This window comes from Bombus vancouverensis, chromosome 2 (assembly GCF_051014615.1).
Source record: "Bombus vancouverensis nearcticus chromosome 2, iyBomVanc1_principal, whole genome shotgun sequence".
In the NCBI taxonomy this organism is placed as follows: domain Eukaryota; kingdom Metazoa; phylum Arthropoda; class Insecta; order Hymenoptera; family Apidae; genus Bombus; species Bombus vancouverensis.
The window spans coordinates 11180987-11208410 of NC_134912.1; the positions used below are offsets into that span (position 1 = coordinate 11180987).

Consider the following 27424-nt stretch of genomic DNA (forward strand, 5'->3'; position numbering starts at 1 on the left):
GAAATACGGGGGTGCGCGGCGTACCTACAGGAATGAAGTGGAACGCCGTAGAATGGTGGAATACTGCGGAACACGCGCCGGCATTCCTCTTGTCTCCCCCCTTCCCTAGCACCGGATTCTTCTCTTTTCCTTCGTCCCCTTTTTCTATCCGCCTCTTCCTTTCTAGCTCCCTCGTCTCCTGGCCCCTGTCGCGAACAGGTTCCCTCTGTTACTCGTTTTCTCTCGCTTCTTACGTGCGGAACGAGCCGCAACTTATCCATCATAATCGTTTTACGTGCATGAGCGCGGGGAACTTTCACCGCGTGTTTCTTCTCTCTCTCTCTCTCACTCTCTCTCTCTCTTGCTTTCGTTAACGTTGCTTTTGACGCGTTCCGATGTCCCATCCTTTCCATTGCTAAGCACCCTGGTTTCCGCAATGCCTCTTCACGTATCGCTTTCGCCACGATTCACGTGGAACAAGTATCGGTTTGTTTTGTAGCTGGCTCGTTCGTAAGTAGAGCGAAGATCGTTTTTAGGTAATTGTTAAGGGTGCAGTTATCGAAGTCAGAATGATCGGTTTGTAATTTTTGTACAGATAGTTTGCAAGTAGGATGTTTCTACCATAAGCGTTCAAATACTCTCGTGAGCCATTGTATGTTTCTATAATATCTCATTTTACGATTCGCAAATCTAAAGACCCAAATCTTCGATTTTTTCTGCAGATCCTTGCTTCAAAAGCTAAACTGCTCAACGCCATAGACAGTAACGTAAACAAATCTGATATCAATTTGAGCGTACCTTACAACATACATTATTTATGTCAATCTCTTCCCATAATCTGCTTGTGAAGCCGAGTGTTCCTTAAGAATTGAACGTTAACAGTGAACATGCGCGAACAAGATTAAAAATGCCACAAGAAGCAAAGTTGATCAACTTGCCTCCTAAGATGTTCCATTGTAAATGTCGCGTCCGCTGTTCCACCAAGAATCTTGTCCACGTCGTACCTATTCCTGCAACACAATCACAGAACAAAACTAGATCGATCGTTTAATCGGAAAACAAACAATCGCATTGCAGGTGTGATATCGGCTGGCGTCTCGGTTCCCGTGCAGATCCCGTCTCAAACACCAGACCTGACCGGCAACTATTGGCCGAGGCTCCAGTGATCCCAGCTCTTCGGGTTCCCGCCCGCGAGCTTGCTCGTCGGCCAGGAGAGCCCGCCGCCACCGACAGCCACCCCTGGTGCAGTGTCCCGGCCGCTGCTCGCTTCCCTCGGGATACCGACGCAGCCAGCGCAGCATCAGCCTTCGAACACACCGGCTACCACTCCCGTGCACACCTCCGACACCAGTGAGTGAACCAACCGATCAATCTCTTCGGACGCTCTCTTGCAGAGATGGTCGCGCGCGCGATACTCGATCACACGAGACGGTTCGTTGCCGTACGGCGAATCGCCGACCTCGATCACTGCGTTCATCGCGATCGCGTCATGATGGCGCGCGATGACATTCGAACGAGATAATCGACGACGCTTGTTCAGCGTCGCCCCGGACACACGTGGATTGTGACTTTGCAAGTTCAGCGGGTCAGCAGTGTTCCTAGATGGATCTTTTTCTTTTTTGTTTTTAAATTAATATCAAAGTAACTTTTTTTTTCATACGTTATGATCTTATTCTTACGTATACGGCACTGCTGCGCTATAAAATTGTTTTCTTTTTCTGGATCGATTAATGAATGTATTTATTTACTGGTTGATTCTTCGGCGTCGTATGATAATGTGTTATTAAAAATATAGAGTGAAGAGTTTTTTTTCGTTGTTTCGTATTGCAATATTTTAGGTTCGTGTTTTATGTGAATTATTATGGGAATTTGTTTTCGAGTTTCATATTATAAATATGATTTTAATACAGTTTAACTGTTCTCTTTTATTTAGCCGATGTACATATTCGTTTGTTCTCTTCGTTGCAGTAAGTAAACTGGCTAGGACGAGAAGTACTTGCTATATCTGTCTTACTTAACAGTTTGGGACGTATAAATACCGATTAGCAATGTTCATGTTCGATATCCTCGATATTCGATACGATGATCTAACGTATCCGATTTTCTATTGTTTCGAATTTAGAGGTACCGCACGTAATCTAGTTTATCGAGAAAATAAAAACAAAGAATCAACGTTTCAGCCATAATTCGTTTTCAAAGAGTTGTGTTCTCCCACTTTCTCAGAGTCACAGGGAAAGGGTTGCACGAATGAGATCAGGTAACCTGTTAAGGGACCAGCGCAACAGGAGTTGAAAAAAGGGAATAAAAGGTTAACGAGTCCGCTTTAATTCGATTAATTACCCGTTGGAAGCTTGCCAAATCTCGACAACTAGCGGACACTGCTGATCGTTACTTTGGGTCACCGAAAAAACAAGTACGCACACTCTCGTTCAGAATTTGCGATTAAACACCCTCGTAACGGAAAGTACGCGCGCGAAGCGTTCGTTGTTCCATTGAAATCGAAGAATCCTTTGAAATATCTTTCGCTATTTTAAATACGAACGATCGCAAATTCTCGCGCACTTTGCGCGTTAACCTCTCGAGTCGGCAATTATTCGGTCGGTAATTAATTCGTCTAAATTCAGCAAGTTTCTTAACACTTTCGCCGACATGTAGATATTTTTGCAACGTGCTTGAAAACCCATTTCTAATTGTTGTGTAGTAATACAACGTGTACAATAAGTAGAGTACCGTGTTACTGAAATTATTATCTAGATCCTAGATGGTGGATATATTATGTAAATTCAGATTTCTATGAACGCAACCAAAGACGAAAAACTTATATCCAAGAAAATGTATTTTTTCACATTGTATAGATTTTTATCATATTTGAATTTTCCCATAAACATCCGCAGTATCGTATCGTATCGTATCGTACAATGTACTAAATTTCGGTATATGATCTTTATTGAGAAACGATTACAGTCGTTTTGCCCGCCAAAGTGTTAACAAATACGTACAGACAAACGATAATGTATTAACAAACTGATACGTATACATCGAATTGCCATAAACGATAAAGTTATGACGACGTACGCTTCTTGTACCTACGCGAAACTGATTTGAGGGGTTAATGAACATTCATTGCGTGAGAAACTGCACGTAAGCTTAAACTTTTTCAAACAGCTGTTTACTTGGTACATTTTAATGTCGGAAAATCGCGTCGATCGTCGCGCGAACGCGATGCATCAAAGATCGAGGCGGACGCTCATCGTCCTTTCTTCGAATCGCGTTTAATCTAGTGGTCATAGACGTATACGCATGACCCGGGTCACGCAGGGTATATTATCCATCTACTCACGACAGTGTACAAATGAACGTATCGGCGTCGAACATGTTCGTTAGACGATCCAATGTACGAAATGCTACAAGTATATCGTATTGCAATATACATTTAAAACATAATATTTGAAATTTTATATACCAGCGAACGAACGTCAACGAAGTAGGTTATCTATTGTATATAAGTAGCATGGTGTTAATATTTTCTTTGTTGTTTGTCTGGATAAATTTTCAAATTTGGAAATTTTAAGTTGAAGAATGACTTCGTTGCTTATGAGTACCGTTGCGAGGAAACAGAGTGTAACACATCCGCTGCTACTGACGCATATGTTACGTCAAATAAGTTAGTAGCTGCTAATTGTTGCATTTTAGTTTCTCGACGGAATCGTTTAGAAAGATGAATAAGATAGTGACGTATTGGAAGAAACATAATTTTGTTTGTAACGCAGATGTTTCTTACGAAAAAGGAAAATATGAATCGAAGGGTAAACTGGCGTATTATAGTAACAGCGAATGTAACGATCGATAGCGACAGTTTCCTTAATTTTATGCGGACTGTGAACTTAAAACGATTGAAAAGCCGGAATCTTCGACAAAAGTTCAAACTATTAATCCAAATTAGATATAGGCCAGTGAAGTGGAACCAATTTGAAAGTAAAAATCCTTTAAAAATCTATCATTGTTTCAGAAATCTGGATATTTGAAAAAATCTAACGAATTCCAATAGAATCTATGATATTTCGAAATGAAATAAAATATCCTTATTTCAACTATTCTAAAAGAAGTATATCTTTTTACTCGTAGCATGAAAATAATTTCAAACTTCTATTTGTGTATTGTTATCGTTTACGGGCGTTCTTATATCTCTCGATCGATGACCGGCAAGATTCGTTTATCGAATTTTTCACGCGTGGCTGTGGTACGCATGACAGCCGAGCGATTCGCGTGGAAATTTCGAGGGATTCGAAGACAGAGGGAGGAAGGGCGGGCATCCGCTGCAAATATTCTCGCGAGACTTTAGGGTGGCTCTGGCCAAGCTGGCTGCCTTTGTAAGGGTGGGAGCTGCGGGGATTGATAGCTACCTCGAGGGTGGCTTTTTTCGCCGGCCGGCCATCACGCTTGCTCGCAGATATGGCGTCGGCTGACAACGTTCCACCAGCCAGAAACTTGCTTCGGAAAAGTGACTGCTTACGAGATCGAACTTCCCTCGTCGAGTGGAAATTCGTAGAGAAGTTCCGCGAAAGTCGTGGAGAACATTTTTGTAGCGATAAAGATTCTCGTTCATCGTAAACGATAAAGAAATTGATTTCTCTTTGTTTTTTTTCTTTTTTTTTTCCTAAGAAATGTTTCATTTCTATCGTTGGATTTGCATCGCGACACGTTATGTTTTTGACAGTGTAACATGTTTTAAAGCTTTCGATACTTATTTAGGAGATTAATCGTTAGTCAGCTTTGGTCTTTCATCGAATCAATTTTTTAACCACAGCTAACACTATAAACGACAAAATGTAACGAAATAAAAATCAGTATTTTTTTACGTTTGAAAAAATATTCATTGTATCTTGCACCCTTGCATGACCAGCAATCTTTGTAGATACTTTTCTAACGAGGTTCGAAAAGTGTGTAACTCCCCTTTGAATCTATGGACGGGATACCTTGCAAGGCGATGTTTAAAAATTTGGTTTATGCCAAAAGTTTATTCCAAAAAGTTGTAAACGGTGGGAATCTCACCCAAATCGTCGTAAAGTACTTAACGACGTTAAATATAATTAAACGTTGGATATGTATTTTCACATATTTTTAAAACGAAAAAGGAAATATTTTATTTTTTTTATCGAGTACAAATTAAAATTTGTAGTTGCTTCGAGAGTGCCATACGATATTTTTGTTCTTTCTTATTTTAATTTAAATATTTTGACGTTGACACTTAACAAATAAAATGTTACTTTTAGGTACTTGAAAAGTAGATACGCGAGATATATCTCGTTCGAAAGCATCGAACGACGACGTCGCATCGCGAGTTATCTCGATCGTAAGTGCAACTATTTTTAAATTAAGCAACTAAAGAATCGTCTTTACGATAATTATCATTGTCTAAGGTAAAATTTCCAAATCACGTTCGCTATAATCTAAATAGTAACTCTGCAGAAAGATTCGCAAATTGCCAAACGACGCTCAGTCGCGATGGATCGTCTCACGAACCGTGTTCAGACGCAGGCGGAACGCACTTCAGCAGGATTCGCTCTAACTACGTAGGTCCTCGCGTAATCTCGTTTGAGAGACCGAGCCTCTTTCTCGCAGACTTTACGAAGGGTTCAAGGATACAGCGTTAGCTTTAGGACTCCTCCAACTAGTCGAACAAGAAAAACGTGTTTCTCAAACCGACTCCCTCCCTCTCTCTCTCTTTTCCTCTTCTCATGCTCCACCAAGGACACGACGATATATTTTCGTCGTCCATCGAGCACGTTCTCTATATTTCTCCCCCTGGGTACGAAAAAGGGGTGGTCCCACCCCTTGGTCCAAACTCCACGCGATTCTAGATTAAGACAATCCAATCTGTAGCTGGTAACGAAAAGAATAAGATGAAGAAGAAGAATAAGAATAAGAAGAAGAAGAAGAAGAAGCAGAAGATGAAGAAGGAGAAATAAGAAAAAAATAATATAAAATAGATTTGCTCGATCGTTATCGACCGATCGCGGAACCACTCGAACAGAGAGGATACTTTAGAGTATATATATTATATACTTTGTAAACGCGGGAATCACACGTTTTCTAGAAGCACAAGTCACGCCGAGAGAACGTTTCACAAACGTGTTATCACGAAAAGAAACAAAGAAAAAAGAAAGAAAAGGAAAAAATACGTAGAGTTATCGAAGACGAGGAGAAACGAAGCTTCATTCGCATCGCAAGTTGAAAGAATTTCCTTTCGTAAACGAACTGTCTCTTTCTTTTCTCTCTTCTTGCTTTCTCTCCCCCCCCCCTTTTTTTTACCGACAGTTCGATTGCCCGCGATCGAAGCAAATTCCCTCGTCGATTTTCTTGTATAAAGGCGATTGTAAAATAGCATTTGTTATACTCTTCTTAGCCTGTAATGTAAATTAGACAGAAATCGTCGACACGCTGTGTATATACGTTTAGATAAGCGAAAAGACGGTCGTTTCGGTACCGTTCGATCGTATACCACTTTATAGAAATCGTACACATACACACATACACACGCTAACATAAAGAAACGGAAATCTCTTTGCCACGTGTATTCGATGTTCTCCCTTGGAAACCGGAAACGGACGATCGACCGCCTCTGTCGTTGCGAGGAGTGGAAAAATTGACGGCGGGAGTGGTCCATCGGCGTTCGAGGACGCGACCCGAGCCTACTTTTATTATTCGCTCATTGTTTTCACGCAAATGTATACCGTTTGAGGTTGCAAAGTTGGCTAGCGGATCGAATATACATCTGATCAATTTACATGTTATATCAAATACAATAGAACAAGCTTGAAAATAGCGCGCGTATGTGTATCTATTGTTATTGGTCGAACTGGTCACATATCGATTATCCGTAGACCGCGAATATTTGTGCAAATATTATATTTTTCTCGATACCATCGAAGAGATGGAACCTTAGCAGAGATTGATGTTATCTAAATATTATGACAAGTAGAATCTGTGTGGAAGGAAACGATATAGCGAGATTAGAAAATTGGTTACGTGTTCGAATTTACACGTTTTCAAAGATAAAATTCGGTTCCATACGAAAATAAGGATTTCGTTATCTTACAGTACGGTGCAATGTTAATTCCGTATTATTTCTTCTTTTATGTATTTGTAATATATATATATATATAATATTTCTTTCTCCGACAGTGGTATAAGATGACGAAAATTTTAGGACGAACAGTTTAATACTATGTACCTTTAACTGTTTACACGAAACGGATATCAATAATTGTATTACGTACGAGGACATTTTTCCAGAAATATATAAACACACCAAGTCTAGTCATTTGATATTTAGCAAAGTACGTGTTATTTTATCGTGCCATTGCGCTAGCCAACTTTCCAGCCACACGCACGCCAAGCCGCGTTATACGTTCTTCTCACGCTTCACATACATCGATCTTTGCATACGGAAGTCTTGGAACGGATCTCGAATCGACGCGAGACGACGCGTCACAACCAATCATACGATCACATCGCACGAACGCTAATGTGCAAGGATTTAGGGATGGATCCGCGACGATCAGGCCTCGAGAGATCGATTCGCTACGCCGGTGGCGGTTCACTAGACTTTGATCTACGGAAATGGTATTTTTTGATCGAAGCTTGGTTTCGCCCGCAACCAAATTTATTTTTAGAATTGAAAATTAAAATATTTGTCGAGTTACCGAAATCGATTTTCGCGATATTGCAATTTAGGTGCTTGATCGTGTTGTGTTTCCTTTTTATCCTTAAAACGTTTCTTAAGTCCGAAGAGGATAGGAAAGAATTGTTTTTCCATGATTTTGCTGCTAGGTAGTCAGGATGGAATTTCTTGCGACATGTGCAATACTCGATAAATTTAAGATCGATGGTCGTTACGATCAAACTGGTTTACACGAGGTTCTTCGTCTTCAGTAATATTAGCGAATAAAGTTTTCTTTATATAATCTAGATTGCTGTCGATATCATGTCGAGAGTGCATTTCTCGCAGAGGATGCACGACTATCGTTCGACCAATCTTGACAACCGAGATTTCTCCCGTGTACTAGAAAGAGTTTCGAAGCTTTCAGTCTTTCAGTCTCTCGGCTATTTCTTTTAAATAAATGCTTCGCTGTGTGTGGTTTTCTTAATGGGAAAACTGATACATTTACCACTTTTCAGCAAAAATTTTCTTACCAAATTGAAATTTGGCTTCGCCTTCAAACACCGAATCGAACGAATTTAACTTCCGCGTGACTCGTACGATAGAAAATAGAATTCTACATAGACTTTCTCCCGCATTGTAAAACGAACAAAATCTACTAGCATAGATTATTATAATTTGTTATTATAATATGAAAAAGAAAGCTTTTGCGATACGGTTCAAAGGATCAATCGGCCGCTTAAAACATTCGCAAAGATTCGAAATGACCGCGACGCGACGGCGCGAATCGAGTTCTCGGTGGCCCGAAACTTTCCGCGAAAATAAATTTCCACGGGGGGCGGTAGCACGTACGAGCCAACCATCCGTGCGGCCATCCGAAGCACACGTACTTCTATACACGTACACACGTACAAAAGTGTCGCGAAAAGTGGGAAAATTACGGTACAGGGTAATTTGATATTATATGATGCACTACCTCAGAGACAAGGCTTTTTACGCGATATAAAATTTCTAATTAATCGCATTAACGGAGCGAAAAGGGATGGGAAAACGGAGGAGGACGCGCAAGCGCGACCGCGAGAACCACTCGAGATTTTTCGTCGGTGTTTTCGTCGACAGAGGTTTTCCGGTCGCGACGTCCGTTTCACGCGGCTCGAACGTGATAAAACGACCAACCACCTCTTCGTGTCTCTCGGAAAACACGCGCTTCACCCTCCGTTTTCTCCCTCTCTTACTCCGGTTGTTTCGCTTTTTTTTCTCTCTCTTAAAAAAAAAAAAAAGGAAAAAAAAAAGAAGGAAAAAGAGGACTACTCGTACTTGGCTGCGTTTGTTGGTAGTCGATTGAACTTCTTCTCGGTCGCTGATTCGTACCTGATGCGAGGATTACGCGGTGTTATGTCGGCGACTTGAAACCGATCCACTTTTTCCACCCGTCTAAGACTTCTGTGACATGTCTACGACTTCTTGCCGGGGTGTCGTTGAAAATATCGCGTGTTTCGTTCCAGTAACGGAACAGAATGGGCGATGAAAATAAGTATGATCGAAAGTTGAATCGTCACGGTTGGGACGATCGATACCTAAAGACTTTGGCGAGATGAGAATTAAATGATAATATTAATTTCGTGACGCCCGGCATTGAGAAGAGAGAATATTGTCAATCGAATACCGATGACGAGTAGATTATATTATTCAGCTTTGTCAACTAATCCTCGTTCGTTCTTATATCGATGGATCGATAGAATGAAACAGAACATTTAATTAGGAAATTTGTCTGGATTTTCAGAAATTACTTCTTTTTTTACTTACAATTAGCATAACTAGTTTACGATTGTTTCATTTATCTACAAGGTTTCAATTCATATGCGATTCGTATTCTTACTCAGAGCCTGGCTGTCAAGACGTTAATAGCAACGGTAAATAAGAAAATACAAGAAACGACCAAAGTTTCGCGATATGTTTCACGAGACACTCGAATCGTGATCGGTCACGAGACTTCGCCGTTCCAAGACACTCTGGACCACGTTTTGTTCCCTTCGCCGAAGCATACTCCTCGAGCATGTGTATATCAGTGTTACGCAACAAACATCCGTTTAATTAGACTCTCCGATTCTCCAGTAAAACAGCTTTTCCTCCTCCTCCTTCTCCTCCTCGAAGAAGAAGCTTTCTGCCGAGCAACTGTCGCGTTACCGTCGAGAACGTCGTTGTCGAGTCTCTCTCTCTCTCTCTCTCTCTCTCTCTCTCTCTCTCTTGTTAAATAGATGACGAGCTATAAACGATTTGTCAGCAGTCAATAGGGTATAATTGAAGATATTCGCGAGTCGAAATCGTGACGACGATCGAAGGCACGAACGAAATATATTATAAATATAATAGAAATCGTGCCTCGTCTGGTAGAAAAGACATCGTTTCCCACGATTTTGACACGCAGCTGGTGTACCGCAATTCGATTGAACGTTTTCTACGGCGAACGGGGATTGTGTACTGTACATTAGTAAAATTTATATTTTTGGATGAAGAAAAAATACGAAAAAAAAAACTGAAACAAAACAAAGAGAACGTAATGGCCGAATTAGGGAAAAAGATCGCTTGTTAGAGCGAAAACGCCATTCTGTCGGTTCTCCAACGGTCGGGAGCCTCGGTTCTCGACGTCGTACACTTCGTTCGGATTCGCATCGACCACTTCTGCGTTCACCGTCGCTTAGATAAAAAGAACCAAATGTGTTGCAGATTTATTTCCATCCAAGATTTCGAATTTCTTTCGATTTCGCGGCTGATCGTCGCGTTTGTACAGAATCTTTTGACTCGCCACTCGTCGTGATTATTATTTGCAGGTTTTATAAGATGATCGGTGTCTATGATGAACTTTTTCTTTTTTGCTACGATGATGATTTATCTTTCCTTTTTCTTTTTTCTTTTTCCCGTTTTTACACTATGTCAGAGCGATGCCTCTATTTTGACGAACAACAGCGTGTGTTTCGAAAGACTCTCGCGAGATTTGTATGGACACAGTGGACGACAAGAAACAGTACCACAGAATAGCTTCTTTGAGATACGACGACTTCATTGCTCCAGCAGATTGGTTCGTTAAACGTTTTTCTGTTGTTCCTTCGAAAAGAAAAAAGAAACGTTTGGTGAACGATATTACGTAACACGAGGATAACGTTAATGCTTTTTAAGAACGCGGATCGCGTGGATGCAACGAAATGGAATTTTGCGCAAATTCTTAACACCACTTTGTTCGTTGTTTTAATAAACTGCATGTTTGAAGAAGCAAGTTGCATTTCGTTGGCGTTACTTTAAAATTACGATGTGATCGAGCTTCGATGATTCTTTCGATACCGAAACTTCGTAGTCCGAGCAGTGACGCGGAAGTGGCCACGCAGTTTTCTTATTATCTGTAATAATAATACTGATAACGAATACAGTGTATGAGTATTAACAAATTTATTAACGAGAATAATATATTATTGCGACAGTAATCTACGTAAGTGTTGTGAATAATGGAGATAATATTGTTGCTGTGATTACCTTTAAGATTGTAAGTAGTAGGATATAGAACCACTGTTAGGTGTCACTGTCTCGATTCAATAAATGTTATTTCATTTTAATGACAACGCAAGTCATCTGCATTCGTTCAGTAACACCATAAACCTTCCACTGTTGTCCTTTGAACCTGATCCTTCCTAGTGTTTGTACTCTGAGTGTATGAATTATGTCTTAGCGCTTGAAGATTTTAGAGAGCAATTTTAAAATTCAAAATTATATCATATTGCAAGAAATTGCTTTCTTATCTGCATTTTTACCGTTTCCTTGAACATTTTAAGAATAAAAGTTGCCACAATTATTCGTTATATCACGTGTTTTTAAATAAACTTCTGATTTCTGATAAATTTCTTTCTAAATTTCCGATAAACTTCTGAGTTGACTTCTGATAAAGCAAAACAATTGTTATTTATTTGTTATTTATTTAAATGCCATTCTTCGTCACTCGTAATAAATAACATTTTATTTATTAAGGGCTATAATAACATTTATTTGACAGATGAAGGAAACAAAGGGTGTAAGTGTTACTTCAGAACGTTCATTTTGTCTGAATGTTTAAGTATGTATTGTACGTCGTATTTACTCTTCAAAATAAATATATGGTTATATTGTTAATAAAACAAACACCAAGTATATTTATATAAACGTACTTATTATTATATATTATTATTTAGTAATGATTATATCACATAAGCTACTAACAGTAAGTTACATTTCATTTAAATCACAATAACGCGATATAAAAATTCGTTTGAAATTTATTTCGTATATAAATTTTGTATATGGAACATTGCAAAGTTGATTGGCTTTGTTACATTATATATGTATATATATCTATGGCTATAAACCTAATTTTCGGCTTTTTTTAAATGTTCAGCGAAGTAATGGAGTTCTTTCCGCCAGATCTAGTACACCTAGTTTGCACCATTGCTTCCAGATGCGATATAGCACCAAACATGACCAGAATATGATCAGGGCTATATCTGAAACGGTAGCATATTGCTTGAAAAATTTCTATGAAATAACTACTATTTTCACTAATTTAAAGATCAGTTTTAATTATAGCTTATCTCAAATTTCTATTGATTGCTCAACATTTCTAAAAGAATATATAATATCGAGTGTGGCAAGTTGCAAATGGTTAACGATCAAAGCATAATATAATATATAAGTATACTTTTCAAAAGTTAACAAATACAAGTGATTATTTGCGATATTGATAATCGAAAGTGATATTGAGCAAACAATAGAATTTGAACAGAGTGTAATTACTCTCAAGTAATGAACAGTAAGGTATAAATATATAAAACGTGATACCATTAGCTTCAGATGGTGGTCGGACTGCGGCTGAATTGAAACCCTCGACGGTTATCCTTCTTATGATATTTATTACAATATATTTCAGAGCAGAACCAGTCCAATAATCAAATGGCAGGATTACCATGAAGGACGCGATTATGGAACACGTGATGACAAAGCCAAATTGAAATATTATAGTCATGATCAAACTCACACTAAGGGCCAAGGTCATGAACAGCGACCAAAATATCCAGTCGTTTCGCAGAATTATAAATGAATCTGGAAAAGCATCGAAACGTAAACATCATTATATAACTCACCTATTTTTGCAAAAGTAGTTCACGAATCCCATTTCCAAACGCCTATCGTTATCGTTATTATATAGAAACACTTCGAAAGATAAAAAAAACAAGACCTTTACCGTTGTAACCATATCTTCACGCTAATTACATAAACCACGGAGAATGTAATCAAACTATGCCAAAGACGAACACGGTGAACAGAGAGAGGGTGACCAAGTCGATCATCTGTCGACGGGGTAAATCGGGACCGATGCTCCGTGCAGTTACGCATGCATAGACCGTGTAATCTAAATAGGTCCCGGAGCTAAATAAATACAAGGGACACAATTAGGTAAATGCGAATCTTTCAAGCTGGTTAGATCGGTTCGTGGGAGTTCGCGCAGGGAGTTGGTCTATGTGTGCGCTTTTCTCTACGTGATGATTTTTATCGTGTAAGTGTCTATGCGTGTGTATGCGATAGTGATGGAGGATGGTTATGGTGAGAAAGGTAGGAGGTAACGCGAATGCCCGCCACTGCTGCATAGGGGGATTCGGCAGACGAAGTTTCCACATGAGCGAACAACATTGATAAAAGCTACAGGGGGACTCTCTGACTATGCTTCATCCCTTCGCCAAACTCCAACTAACTTCGGGGGCGGTGAGCTCTCCCTTTCTCTCTCTCCCTCTCTCTCTCCATCTCTCTTTCTGCCTCTCACCCCCTTTTCTTTTCGCGTTACTCCTCTCGCCCGCTTTTAAGCCGGCGATTCATTATTTTCCTATAATTTACTACACTCCTTGTGATCTTTCCTCGAACGGCGTGCACGGATACGGCATTTATTTCCGGATACGTTTACCGGCCTTTCGTTTGGAAATGGATTTCCGGGAACCTCTTCCGTACCCGGGGACAGAAAGTAAGCGATACACGCGAAGAGGAAGCCCAGCGTCATGTTAAACATTATCCCGCTAAAGACAATTGGGAGGTAGAACAGGCACACCAACCAGAATATCGTGAAACACAGGCCTATTCCCATGGCGATTAAAATATCCCCTGCAACAAACGGGATACGATCGTTACATATTAGATGAACTTGTTACATTTGGATATTGATTATTGTAGAATGCAATTCTCTGTATCGCAGAATCGGATTGTGGACAAAGGAATTTCGTTACGTAAATTTAATAAGAGAAAAACCTTATACTTTCGTCATTTCTGACGGCGTATTATTTTTAGTTTTCCCTGCACTTAATCGACATAAAAATATAGTAGATGTGTAACTAATATTGTTTATAATCCTGGTACTTTTTATTGTCATCTTTTACTGAATTTTTTAAGATCTTTATTACTTTGTGAAGCGATGTATGTACAATTATTAACATGGTAGTTCTGCAAAGTTTTCATCAAACAAAAATAATAATATCATTTGCTTATCGTTGGAAAATAGAAAGCAGGAGTTCGAGGGAAAGTCGAATGATGTATTATGTTATTGTTAATACATACCCACTGCAGCGTAACCAATCACGGTTCCAGTGAAAAATACCGGCAGTGCCATATCGGCTTTAAGGTGATGGTGCCCGAAGCATATTGATAACAATCCGACGAAGAAACAGAAAGCGCAGACGATCTTGGAAAGTAAATTGGCTGGAAGAAAGCATCAAATATAATGATTATTTCTCGCGATACTAACAATAATTTTTATATGTGAAAAGCACAAAAGAAAACATGACAAGTTAAACGATTTTCTTCGTAAAACTACTATTTGATTAATTACAAAATACACCTTTTTAGGCATCAAGTGACATTAATATTAAAACATAGACTTATCATGTTTTATTCATGTGATTTTTGTATGCGTAATAAAATACGTACGTAAAACGTCACAGGAGGCCGGATCGATTGTGGGATGACAGGCGTATGAAAATGATGGCACGTAGGCCGCGGAATATTTCCCATAAGTAGCCAGTGCGACGTAAACGGAGCCAACTCCGGTGTACGCGCTGAACACTCGCCTTGTCGGAGAGGAAATCACCGGATTCGCTACCTATTGGACAAAATTTTTTTCACATTAGAATTGTAAGCCTCGATTTACATGCATTCATTTGATATCTGAAAATGTTTGAATATATTACGCGAGTGCACGTTTGATTAATTATGTACATGAAATTGTTATCAATAATAATAATTTAATATCATGTTTCATTGTTACTTTTGGCATACAATGTTGGATTAATCAACTAATTAATGATTAATCAAAAGTATACTTTATTTGTAAGTGTAATTACAACAGTATTATAATAAAATTGTATAATTCTGTTTAACGATTTAATAAAACTATTTTGAACCTTTAATTGTACTTCGTCCTTTAAATCGACTAACTTTTGCATACATGTTTTGCGTGGATAGTTAAAGTAATTGTTAAAAATTAAAGTGTTCAGTTAATCAAAACGAATACCGTTCATCGAAGGAAAAATTATTTTTCTTCCTAATCTAGTATTCAAGATGGCAGTTATTTACAATTCGACCAGTGGAATAAACATGTTTTCGAAGGTTTGAAAGTAAATTTCGCTCAAACATATTACAGCAACCGAATGAATTAATCGGATCGTTAAATTGACAGTTGGGCATGAATTTTTGCTGTTGCTGTGTCGTTAATCATAAAAAAGTCCAGATTCTTCTTGCACATAATTTTTATGCAGTTAACCGTCATTATTCTCTTAGAAGAAAAGTACATCACTAAACTTTTCTCTATGAATAAATTAAAGAATGAATAAAAAGGAAACATTGAAAAAATAAGAATGAAAAAGAGATTTCTGAAAACTAACTTTCATATGTAAGTGACAAAAATTTTGACAATAAATAAACCCTTGACACCACTGATAATATCGAATATGCTACATAGAATTAATTTCCAATCTGATTACAACTTAAACATAATTTATTCCTGATTAAATATTATTTATTCCATCAATACAATATAACCAAACCCTAGAATCAAATTGGACAACACTTCCATATTTGCAGTTTCAGAAATATATGCAATATAATAAATAAATCACTGAATAGAAGTTGAAAATCTTCCAGTAAGTACCTTTACTCCGTTTTCCTTAATATCCGTAACAGTCAGCATGCTTGTGATAGCCGTAAAATAACTATTGATACTGAAGTCCTGCTCATTCAGGAATATCTGATACATCTCGACTTCCACAGGGTTTTTTTCGCAAGTGGGCTTTGCGCTGTCGTTCAACGGTACCGAGGCGGGTTGCACGTCGACGATCACCATCGTGTCGAGTGTCTGCACGCTCGCGTACGGCGCGATCTCTGTATTGAATTCCATGTTGCATCCACCCGGTATGGGTGCTGCGGAGAGAACAATGAACTGATGGACAGGATTGATCGTTCTTTGCAATGGGAAATTTATTATCGAACCCGCTTCGTGTCTGTATACGAAACGGAACAGACGACGATATACAGGCTGGGCCGTTAACTATTATCACTTTAGAGGTCGCGATTGCAGGAAATACGTTCCACCAATTTTAGATCATGCCATATCAGATAGTTGGAGTTGTTAGAAATGGTATTCAAAATGTTTTAAGTGTAGGAAAAATCGGTGCATCTGGTTTTAACGATTCTAATTACATCTTTTAATTTTTGTGTATGTAAAGTCTATGAAGATAAATATGTTTTATATTCACATATTTAATATATTAATTTTCCTTAGATGCCACATAATTTTACTAAAGTATTTTATCTTCGATATGCGAAGAAACATTATTTCTATTAATATGTACTATGTTATTTGTAGTATCTGGGTCTCGCATATAATTTTCAATTCATGTGGAGGTGTTAAGGAGGAACAAAGATTACACAGGTGTTCTCACATGCTATAATCCGATCTTTTTTAATAAGGTGAATATCATTTCATCATATTATGCAAGTAAACCTATAGGAATTTCATGAGAGAAATTTCTTTATACATTGGCTACGAGAAAAATATATCAGATAATAAAATTAGGATAAATTTCACAGCCCGTATAATATTAAATGCTGAAACATGAAAATATCACAAAGTAGTCAACAATTAATAAAAAGAAAATGCCAAATTGGAATCTACTTAATACAACTGTACTACATAGGATATCAAGTACATCAGGATAAAATAACGCGAGGTGTGAGGGTCGCTTTTATCGAATACGTTCCTTTCTTTGTGGCGTGATACTCTATAGACGAGTACGAGGACTAAGGAGTGTAGAGTCATTGAAAGCCATTTTTAATCTCTTTGTATCGCACCAGTGTGGTGCACGTACTGATGATGTGCGAATTGTGACCACTCGCGAAGAAAATAATGGGTATGATGCTAACAATAAGGGTCATAGGACATCGACAGGTCGCTATTTCGACAAGAGCAGATTTTTAAATATATTTACATGGAATTCGGAGTTATAAATATAACATACAAGGATTAACAAATGTTATTATTTGGATATTTTGTAAAATAGGATTAATAATCAGGCATGCAGCGAGAATATAAAAGAATTTTAAAGCAGAATTGACGTTTCTTTTGAAAAAGTCTTTATTAATGAATATTGAAATTTTTCTTCCTTTAATTTGTTGAATTAATTTTTAATATTTTATACAAATATTTCTAGGTAAAGGTGTTTTAATGTTACGACAATAGTAAATTGGTCACCCTGTATATCGTTTTATATTGCTCGAAACGTCGAGTTTACAGTGTTATATCTGAACCAGTAGTTTATAACATGATCCCTACTATGTATTATCGATTCTCGTTCAGTTCTATGTTATAAATGTATATTAGGTTGTCCCAAAAGTTTATTTCGTTTTATAAGGAAATAATTGACGCACGATATTTTTAATTTTATGTAATTTTATTGAATTATATATGACCCATTTTGTTTTACTACTATATCTATTATTTCCTTATAAAACGAAAGAAACTTTTGGAACAACCTAATACTTGAAATTTCATTTGCGTAACAATGAATATTACGTATGTTAAGCTTTAAAGATTTGTAATATAGGGAACAATAGAACAATAGTTCTTATCGACAAGTTTATGCGTTACAAGCGATGATACTCACCTTTATTGTGGTAAGCAACAACAGCGAGTAGACCATTAACGTCGTGGACATTATCGTTTTTCACGAATAGTTGCGTTACTATGTTCTTGGTTAGCCTAGAGAAAAGGCCAATGTTTGATCCAAATACGCTTTTGTTTGAAATTTTATTAAGATAATCTTTATCATAAGACAGCGTGACATTGTGTTGGTAGGTATGAATTTGAAAGATAATGAAAGAAGCGTTGGAGGAAATGTTGGTTATATTAAATGTTGCATTGCTACTGGCTTTGATAGATACTTGTCTCATGTATGGCACAGAATCATGAAGATTAGTTAAATTCACCTGTAACACACTTCCATCTGTAAAATGTATCATACATTATATTTACATTTCTTCACTAGTTCTTCGTAGCAATGATTTGTTATGTTACGTTGAAACAATTCTATAGAATCCTATTTCCAAGAGAAACAAATTATAATATTATTCTGATTTAGATTTTGTTTCTACATATGATGAATAGAAGCTCATTTCTCTTGCAATAGTTTTGATATTCTTACGTGTTTGGCTTATATCAGATAGCAATTGGGATGACAAAAACTTTTGTGTATATCTATTAGTGAAATTAGTACAATATCATATAAATGCTAAACAAGCTTGTTGGTCATATCGATATATATGTGTGTGTGTGTGTGTGTGTGTGTGTGTGTGTTTGTTTGTTTGATTATTAAGCAAATGTTTTTTCAAAAACTATAATGGTTTGATTATCTCTAAGTATAACTGTATTTATCACTTTCTAAACATAAGTATACTTAATTTCTTATCGCATTGTATTGATGAAAGATGATAAATATATCTAAAATATTCAGCTACATTTAAAAATAAACATGATAGTATAAAAATTAGAGTAAATGTATGTAAAAAGTATCTCCAAGTAAAAATACTTTTATTAAAATCTCACTTTCATTCTTCTTTCTTACTTCAACTCTTTTATCTTATCTTACATTTACAATTTCTATTCTTTTATTTCTATATACTATTATTCATATATTGTTCTATCTTATTGTTCTATTTAAATAATTTTACACAATAAATAGAAAGTACAATTAAAAAACAATCTTTAACAACTTAATCTATACACACAACATACTTTTTAACTAACTTAACTTATTCCATTATAGTTTCGTATCTCCCCCCGACAACAAAAAATTTAATATTCCAGATAAGTATTATTAATAACCCCGTATTTACATCAACATAAAAGGTTATGCTGTACGAAAACAATCTAAAATTCCTTTATCTCTAAATGTCCTGTTTACCGAAGAATATAAACACGATCGACGAAATTAATTCGTTTCATGTTTGAAATCGTTTTAACAGCGTTTAACGATGAAAGTTTTCAGCCAGCTGAAGAATTACGTACGAAAAAGATCATCAAGACGCGCTATTGTACTTTGAGGTTATGTGTGCTTACCAGTGAGAGATAGTGTATCTGATGGTTTTTCCCTAGCTAAGCTGCCAATGGTGAGTAACAGAAAGATTAACAGCTCTCCGACAAAAGTGCGGTTCATGTCGATCAGAGTTACGAGCCGCGTGACACACTTATTCGATTAAATTGCCGCAAAGCCGAGTCGGCGTGAAGCCACGGAAAATCAGTACGGCGCAACAGCTGGTACTTGACAGTCGGCTACATGCCTGAGCACGGTATACTTCGAGTCTCGGCTACCGTCGTTCTATCTTGCTCTCGAATAGCCAATCATAGTCTGCCCGAGTACTCTCTTCTCTCTCGCGCTACCGTGTGTCGCGGTTATTTCGCGAAGTGACCGCAAGGTGGCGACGCAGTCGGCCCAAGATGGCCACGCTGGATCAATGAAACGCGAGTAATCATAGTAAAAACAGAAATTGACAAGTGTGCAAGTGAACACCAGACTTTGATTACAGTGTAAATGGACCATGGGGAAGGACCAGGAGCTGCTGGAGGCAGCGAGAAGCGGAAATGTCACCGTGGTCGAGAAGATTTTGGGTCAACGAGCGAAGAGGAGTGGTCCACTGGCAAGGTGGGTGTCACCGTACCAGACTTTGCTTTTCCTTGCTTCTTTTCCCGTTTATGCATTCTATAACGTGTTTTACGCGATACCCTTGATTTCGTATACACCGTATTGCCTCAATTATATGAAAAATTGCCCCGATGTCTGTCAATTCATCGAGAGATTAGTGTTACGTGTCCACGTTCTTTTCGAATTGCAGCTACTGATCATTCGTGCTTCGATGATAAAGTGTTTATACGGTATTGACTGTACATCCGATTGTTTCCTTTCATCTGATCCTTCGAGCACTTCCGTGTTTGCTCAATTAATTGAGTACAGATAACTGTGTTTTGGGCATAAACGGATGTGGACGAGTCATTACTCGTACCGGTACCTGCGTTAAATTACCTACGCTCGATTGATCGCTGCATTTTTCCAATTAATTCCGACAGTTTGCCAGAGAGAAACTCGTGGAGCGTGTCCCGCCGTTTGTACCGTTAATACCGGGAATCTGTTCCGTTCGATAGTTTTCATATTAATTAAGCGAACGAACCTTATTGCAACCAACGGTGCTGTATTGTTATTATTATCTTTTTCCCCTTCCTCTTTTTTCATTTTTTTTTAACATTGTAATTATCCTCTACACGTCTTTCACCGATAGTGTGATATATTTTTAATAGACGACCAATTTCGTGTCTCATGGTCCGTAATTGGAATCACTGTGCGTGTTTTATAAAAACTGCAATAGCCGTCGTTCGAATACGAATTCCCGTATCCTCTGGGCTACCTTTTTACCGCGCAACGCTTAATAATCCAGCATTTTCCCTGTAACATATTATACAATCGCCGCGTGGAACTAAACGCGGGCATCATAATTTTACCGAGCGTAATCAGTTTTGCTCTGAATATCTGTAGAGTAGAATAATGCTCCCGTATGCGCGTGTTACCCACGTTATTGTCCAGTGATTATTCATGATTTCACCGTGACCATGAATCACCCTGCCGACGCGTCTGCTGTGTGTACGACGATACATGCCAAGATGCGTTACGATATGGACGCACAACCCTGAGTTCACTATCAATTATTAAAATTCGTATCGAACGTTTTAGCGGTTAGATGCGCAATTCCTTTAACGTTCCATTTAAGGAGAGCTTGTTGTTACTTTACGCGGTAACAGTTAATTAAATTAACGAGTTAAAACCGACGAGAAAACGAAAGATCGATCTGTGCTTCTGAGTCTGGAAGTACGTGACTACGTTTCCTCGCGACTTATCGGATCCTGCTACTTTCTATTTATGGGAGCAGATAAACAGGCTTATTTGGGTACTCATTTATTTTCAAGGGTCAATGATAACCTCGTCGCGATAGATCGGTGAAGATGGCGCGACTGAGCTCGAATATTTTTGTCCTTATTCTGTGATGTCTAAGGAAATAACCTTTGTGAACCTTGCTCCGTGGTTGCGTTAATTGGATTTAGAAATTAGTAGGGGATATACTGAAAAAGCAACATGGAAAACTGCTTTTCTAATATTAGACAGTTATGTTAGATAAATATTCGAAAAAACAATCTGTGCAGTCGATAATAGATAAAATAAAGCAAAAAAGAGTTTATGTTAGATAAACAAGTACAGATAATGGTATATATGGTATATATGTGTTTGTGAAGGAATGTGGACGTTTAAAAAATTAATAATTTGAACTAGTAATATTATTTTGAATTATACTTCTGTAAATAGAACAGATTGTAATATACTATATCAAATATATAATTCTATTTACACAAAATTTCCTAAACTCAAATAAATTTAATTTCTTTTATTATCGGTTTTGAAAAATATATATACGATTTTTCTACAATATAACGTTGGCAAGCATTTCTCTAAGAGACTAATGCGTTCCATGTACGTAATAACTGCTGCACGAGAACAGTGAGTCCCATGTTCATCTCGTTTCAGTGTAAAAAACAGTCGGTCTAATAACTTAGTCATCCTTCCTAGTTAGTCTGTCTCGGCTTAAAAAACCGGCAACTAAATAACCGTGCACGTGCTCGTAACTGCTAACAAACCAGTTCCACGTAACTCGCGAATTAATTCACCCAGGAATGTAATCGACTCGCTCGACAAATCACTGTCAACTTCTCTAATCGCGAGCTCTCCGTACTCAATCGAATTTGGAATCGTAATAGATTCCTTTGCCCGACCCGATACCCGATCGACGGGTCGAAGCAGATCAATGAGTAGGGGGCGCGATTAATCGAAACGATCGGTCGGCGCGGCGGTCTGTATTGACCCAGTGCCGCGAACTTCTCGACAAAGACGACTTTGTCGATGCTTCTCGCGCACGCTTTCATTAATTAAGTCACGTTGGCTACGGGACGAGAGAAACCACCGTTTGTTTTCGAGAGGTCTCTGCCGCGTGCTCCTGTAGAAGCAGGCGTGCGTGTTTCGAGTGCATTCACGCATTTTAACACCGATTGTCACGGAGCAAAAACCTTCCGGGGCGAAAGAGAAAGAGAAGGGTGTCGGTTCAGAGAGGGGATAGAGTGGAAAGGAATAGAAGGGAAGAAGCACTTCTCCCACTCTTTTTCTCTACGAGAGAAGACGCGGCGAATCGGGCGAGAAAAGGACAGAATGTCGGGATCAAGCTCAGAGTCCTAAATGTATCACGACGAAAGCGCTTCTCGGCTCCTCTTCTAACAAATTGCCCCTTTTGCTCGTCACCAGTCGCAGTCGTGCAACTTGTCCATAACTACAAAGCTCGCCCACGGCAACTTTCTCCACCAAAGCTCTTTACCCTTTCTCTCCTATAGTTTCTGTTCTCCTGCTTCATTTCGCCTCTCTTGTCTTCTTTTATCTTTTGTTCCCTCTCTGACGCTTCAAGAGATCACAGGAAAGCAATATAAAACGCGCTTGTGCATCCCGCGCGCGCGCTACTCCGCGATACCAGCGACACTCACGGGACAAACGAGAAACATTTTGCGATGCTAATCGTACCATTTATAGTGTACCGGTGCCCGCGAATATGTTTATCCTTTGTTTGCACGGCGTGTTGGCTTTGGGTCGGGCAATAATTTTAATCACGGCCACCGGAGGCCATGGGAAGGGCTTCCCTTCGATAGAAACATCGCCTTCGGCGACTTGGTCTCCCGCGAACCAGAACTTTTAACGTCATCGCCCGGCCGCGATAACTTCGCTTCTCTTTGATGTCTCTTGGGCACACCGTTGGCCCGCCTCGGAATCCCTGCTACCGAGAAACTTGCTTTTCAATTTATGACCGTGGATCTGATAAAGCCCCTTCGACGATTTCAAGGTAATAAAGATTTCAACGGTCTTGTTTTCATTTATTCCATCCCCAGGATGAATGTTAAGGCATGGAATTTAGGCTGAATTTTTAGCCATGCGTTTATGCTTCAAAAAACTCGTGCAATATAAAATATGAAAAATTTACATTCAAACGATATTGTGTCTTTGTCATGAAATTAACTTACTGAAATGTGATCTTTGAAAATCACCAATCAATCGAGGTTATTTTATTAAAATGTACTGAAACTCTATTTTCTAACTTTCCAACCTTCGAAAATTCCACTTCAAACTAATATCCATGTTATCTACTCTCTCTCTCTCTCTCTCTCTCTCGACTCACCATATAGGTCAATTTCTCAATTTTCTTGTACGTCGAACCTTGTAACCAGGTTATCCACGTCACGACATAAGGGCGGTTAATTCAAATTCGTCTAAGATCGTCTAAGATCTTCGTCTCTATTCATATCAGATTCGTTGTTGTCTTTCTAAAATCGTATCAAATTTTAGAATTACTGAAGAGAGAGTATTCGATTCTGTTATACTCGACCGATATCGTTGTAATGTTTTGTTCGTTCTCCACTCCTCCGGAAGGAGGAATCGGTGCGTTAAACGATCGACGAGGGGATAATTAGTCGACAGACAAGGCAGTCTCTCACGACGAGGATATCTCCCTTGTATATTCGTTTCTATCATGGATCGATGGACGATCCTCCCTTTAAGAGACAGAGAAAGATATATAGAGAGACAGAGATCTACCGTTTTTCCCTTGAGGGGTGCGAAACTGCATAAAGTGCAAGTAGAAGAGAGTTTCCCCTCCCCGCTCTTTTTCTCTCACCTTTCCGGAGTGACACTTGGAGTGTTTGCGAGGAAGGACCTTTTCGCGACATCAGCACGTATCGTGGCCCCTCTTCCACGTCGGAGGAATTTATCGATTGACGCTCTAACAGCCCTCGCGTGTCTTCACCCTCGCTACATTTTGGCCCCTGTGTCTACTGTTTCTCTCTTTGTCGTCTGGCTTCTCTTCTTATTTCCTCTTCTGTGTCACGTATGTGCTCTTTTTCTTGTTTTCGATTATTCCCTGTTCAACACTGTCTCACATATGTACGGGCATTCCCTTTTACATTATTGCACCCTCGTTGTCTTGTCCATTGAATTCTTTTGTAATTCTCATTTCTTTTTCCTTAGTTTGGTGCGATCTATTTTTTTGCACTCGGTGTTCTTTTTCTTTATTATCGTGTCTCTTTGAAATTTTATTCTATGATACCTTCTTTGTGAAAGAATTTCTCTCTTTCTTTCTTATTTTATGATTTTTGTCAAGTGTCTTCTTTTCCTTTTTTCATTTCTTCTGTTCGTATATTTATTCTTTTTCTTTTTAGTTCGTACTTTTCGTTCATGTTTCAATCAGCCTCGGTCGATTCCCCCAGACTTCCTCCTCTGTACTCTCTTCTTCCGGCTTGAAGGCGCGTTCACAGTCCCATCCGTGGAACCGAAAGGTAATAGAAGTTCACTTATCCCTTGATATTACTCGGTCTCTGATTGTCGATTAGCGGGGAAAACTGCATAATTCAATGATATCGACCGCTCTTTCGTTTTAGCTGTTACTGTTCTTGTTCATTAATTTTTTATAATCCCAGTTAATACAATCGTAATGATCCTATTATTAATGTCTATCAATATTTTTTAAAAGTGAGTGCTACATTAGAAAAATTATCCTAATATCTTTTGTTTCTGATATCCTAAAATATTATTTACATTTTTTACGATAGCATTTTGCATTTTCAATCGCGTAACAATTAACCTGTCCTTGATAATAATAAATAAATGTTGCTGGTCCAAGACAATATGAATTGATTTTGCGATAGAGATAAATTAAAAAACTATGAAATAAAATTTCTGCTTAAAAATTCAAATGGTACATTTCGTTACTTATTTATGTTACATGAAACGTGTTTGTCTTATGAATGAAAAAAGATTGTCGAATGATAAAATTATATCTCGACAAAAGTTATTTTAATGTTTGACATGTATTGTATGTTACATTCCTACGCTACAAATTCTGCTCGCTTTGCATCTAAATACAATGGAAGTCTCGAGGGACATTCATAAGGTCGTGGTTTATTGTAAGTCAAGTGCGCATCTCAACGTATATTCAAACTCGACTTTCTTGGAAACAAAGACCGCGCATAGAAAAATATTATTTCACGTTACGTACACTTGCTGCGGAATCATCTTTTCAATTGTAGGACTTATTATGCAATTGTGATATTCCGTATTTCACATTTTGTCATTTCGCATTGTGAGAATGAGACGTTAACAAACAGAAAAAAGAAAAGAATGACTAGAAGAATGGGGACATTTACCACTACGGATATTGAATAAATTGCAAAATGAGTTAAACATTTAAACATTCAACTGAAAGCAAATCTCTGCTACAATACGATACCCTACTGCAATCATGAAACTTTAAATCGTTTATCTTCAATATTCTTCCTAGTACAGGTCATCTAGTTCCAACTGCAGTGACCACTTAAGCTTCGTTAACACTGTGACGATCAATGATGCGACACTAGCGCCGCATGAGTGCTAACTACATATTGGCACACAGTATACACATTTACTTATCCATTTATGCACTTTTTCATTTTCACCTTTACACTGATCAAATATTCATAGTTACCCATATTTCCTACAGACATAAGAATCACTTCGTTAATCATTTCGTTAACTTTTGACGTCAATGTGAATAGAAACTAGCGATCATAGCGTTAACGCGATATTAGCGTTTGTTAGCCATTGTTTCACGTTAGTAACTCATACACACAGACTTATCAGCACCCCTTTCCAACCTTTCTATAACGATTATAAGTAGCTTAATATATAATTGGTGTGCTAAAGATCTTCGGCTAAAAATAACTATAGCAATCTGTCAGAAAATAATTTGATCCCAAGAAGGTCCACAGTCTAGTCTATGGGATTCCCACGTCCTTCGATCGGCATTTACGATTCTCCGACACGTGTTCCATTTGTCTGGGGTCGCCGGGCAAAAACGTCCACTACAATTATCCCAGGAAACGGGCCATTTTTGTCGTTGATCGTTCGGCGTCTTGATTAAAACCGGCAAGAAATTGCCATTATAGATGCTTGACAGACGGTGCAACGGTGCTTTCATTCGAGGTTCCGCACTCCCCTGCTACCTATCTGTATCTTTCATGTCCCCTCGTTGTCCAATTCGTAATGTTCATAGACGTCGAGGGCACTGGGCGATGTCCTTTTTGCAGACAATCTTCAGGGTTTAATTAAGGAACTTGGGCAAGCGGATAAACTCGATGAATGGGGCAAGCGAGTCGGCGTCGAGGGTGCGACAGACGAGGAAGAACGGAGTTGGTGGCTCGCTGAAGCAACTAGAGAGAGTTCGAGAAAGAGAGAAGGGGCTGGCTAAAAGAAAGGAAGAGTCAAACGTTCCCGGCTGGTCTAACATGAGAGAGACACGGGAAGACGAGCGTGGCCATTCCGACAGTGCTTGTGTATACATTTGTATAGGGTGTTTCTAAAGCTAGATGTTATTTATGCTTAGAATAGTAAGGATCTAAGATTCCTTTCTCTAAGCGAATTATCTTTAATAGTTTGCGCTTAAATTTAATTTCATTCTTCGTAGTTATTATATTTTGAAAGCTCATGGTATACATGGTATATAAGAAAATATGTAAGCACCGTGTCTAGTAACGAGCAAATTTCTACGCAAAAGCTTCGCAAAGCGTTAGGTAATTATAATTTATTCGAAGCAACCTACGTCCTACAATTTATTCGATTGCCTAATGCACATTATTCTTTACTGTGATAGAAGAGATTCAACAACAAACTGTTCGTAGCAATCAATATTTGAGTATCTTAGCATCTAAACTGATCAATATGACTTCTGTATGGCTCATTTAATTGTTTATTTAGATTTTTATTGAAATTTCATAAAAATGGCAACAGTCAATTCCATATATTATAAATCGCTCGTCTTTATGTCTCTTTGACATCAAGAAATCTCAGAAAGAACAAAAATTATTTCTTTCATCATTCTTATTCACTTTATGCCGGCCGCTACAACTGAAACATCCTCTACCATGTACACGCACGCTGATGTATACACATGAGTACAAGCTACGGCTGAGTTGGTATTCCGGCGTGCATACACACGCGTTCGTCGGGGTTACGTCGTTTCTCCGTGTGTACTCGGCTTGAAGAGAGCCGGCTACCACCCCCGTCC

General features: G+C 38.4%; 3 protein-coding genes across 6 annotated transcripts in view; 2 read left to right on the forward strand and 1 right to left on the reverse strand.

The window, feature by feature from the left end:
• toy (paired box 6 protein twin of eyeless) overlaps positions 1-11261 on the forward strand; it is a 48938-nt gene extending 37677 nt beyond the window's left edge. For 2 of the 3 annotated variants that reach the window (XM_033345281.2, XM_033345282.2), the window contains exon 9: positions 1057-1288. In XM_033345281.2, coding sequence (XP_033201172.1) covers positions 1057-1145 — 89 coding nt within the window. In that variant the 3' untranslated portion in view covers positions 1146-1288. Of the gene's footprint in view, positions 1-1056 lie in introns of all 3 variants that reach the window. The other variant, XM_076627726.1, reaches the window with a different exon arrangement.
• A 555-nt stretch (positions 11262-11816) lies between these two features.
• On the reverse strand, positions 11817-19554 carry LOC117163263 (transmembrane 7 superfamily member 3). Its single transcript, XM_033345380.2, has 8 exons — positions 19314-19554; positions 17863-18201; positions 15852-16120; positions 14633-14804; positions 14264-14404; positions 13664-13813; positions 12503-12763; positions 11817-12168 (listed from the first exon to the last, which is right to left on the reverse strand). Exons 1-8 carry the CDS (start codon positions 19408-19410, stop codon positions 12059-12061), a joined length of 1539 nt encoding a protein of 512 aa, XP_033201271.1. The 5' UTR covers positions 19411-19554; the 3' UTR covers positions 11817-12058.
• Positions 19555-19584: 30 nt separating this feature from the next.
• Positions 19585-27424, forward strand: part of LOC117163262 (ankyrin repeat and SAM domain-containing protein 1A) — an 83501-nt gene continuing 75661 nt past the window's right edge. The window contains exons 1-2 of one of the 2 annotated variants that reach the window (XM_033345377.2): positions 19585-19715; positions 19781-19896. In XM_033345377.2, the coding sequence (XP_033201268.1) occupies positions 19793-19896 (104 nt within the window). In that variant the 5' untranslated portion in view covers positions 19585-19715; positions 19781-19792. Of the gene's footprint in view, positions 19897-27424 lie in introns of both variants that reach the window. The other variant, XM_033345378.2, reaches the window with a different exon arrangement.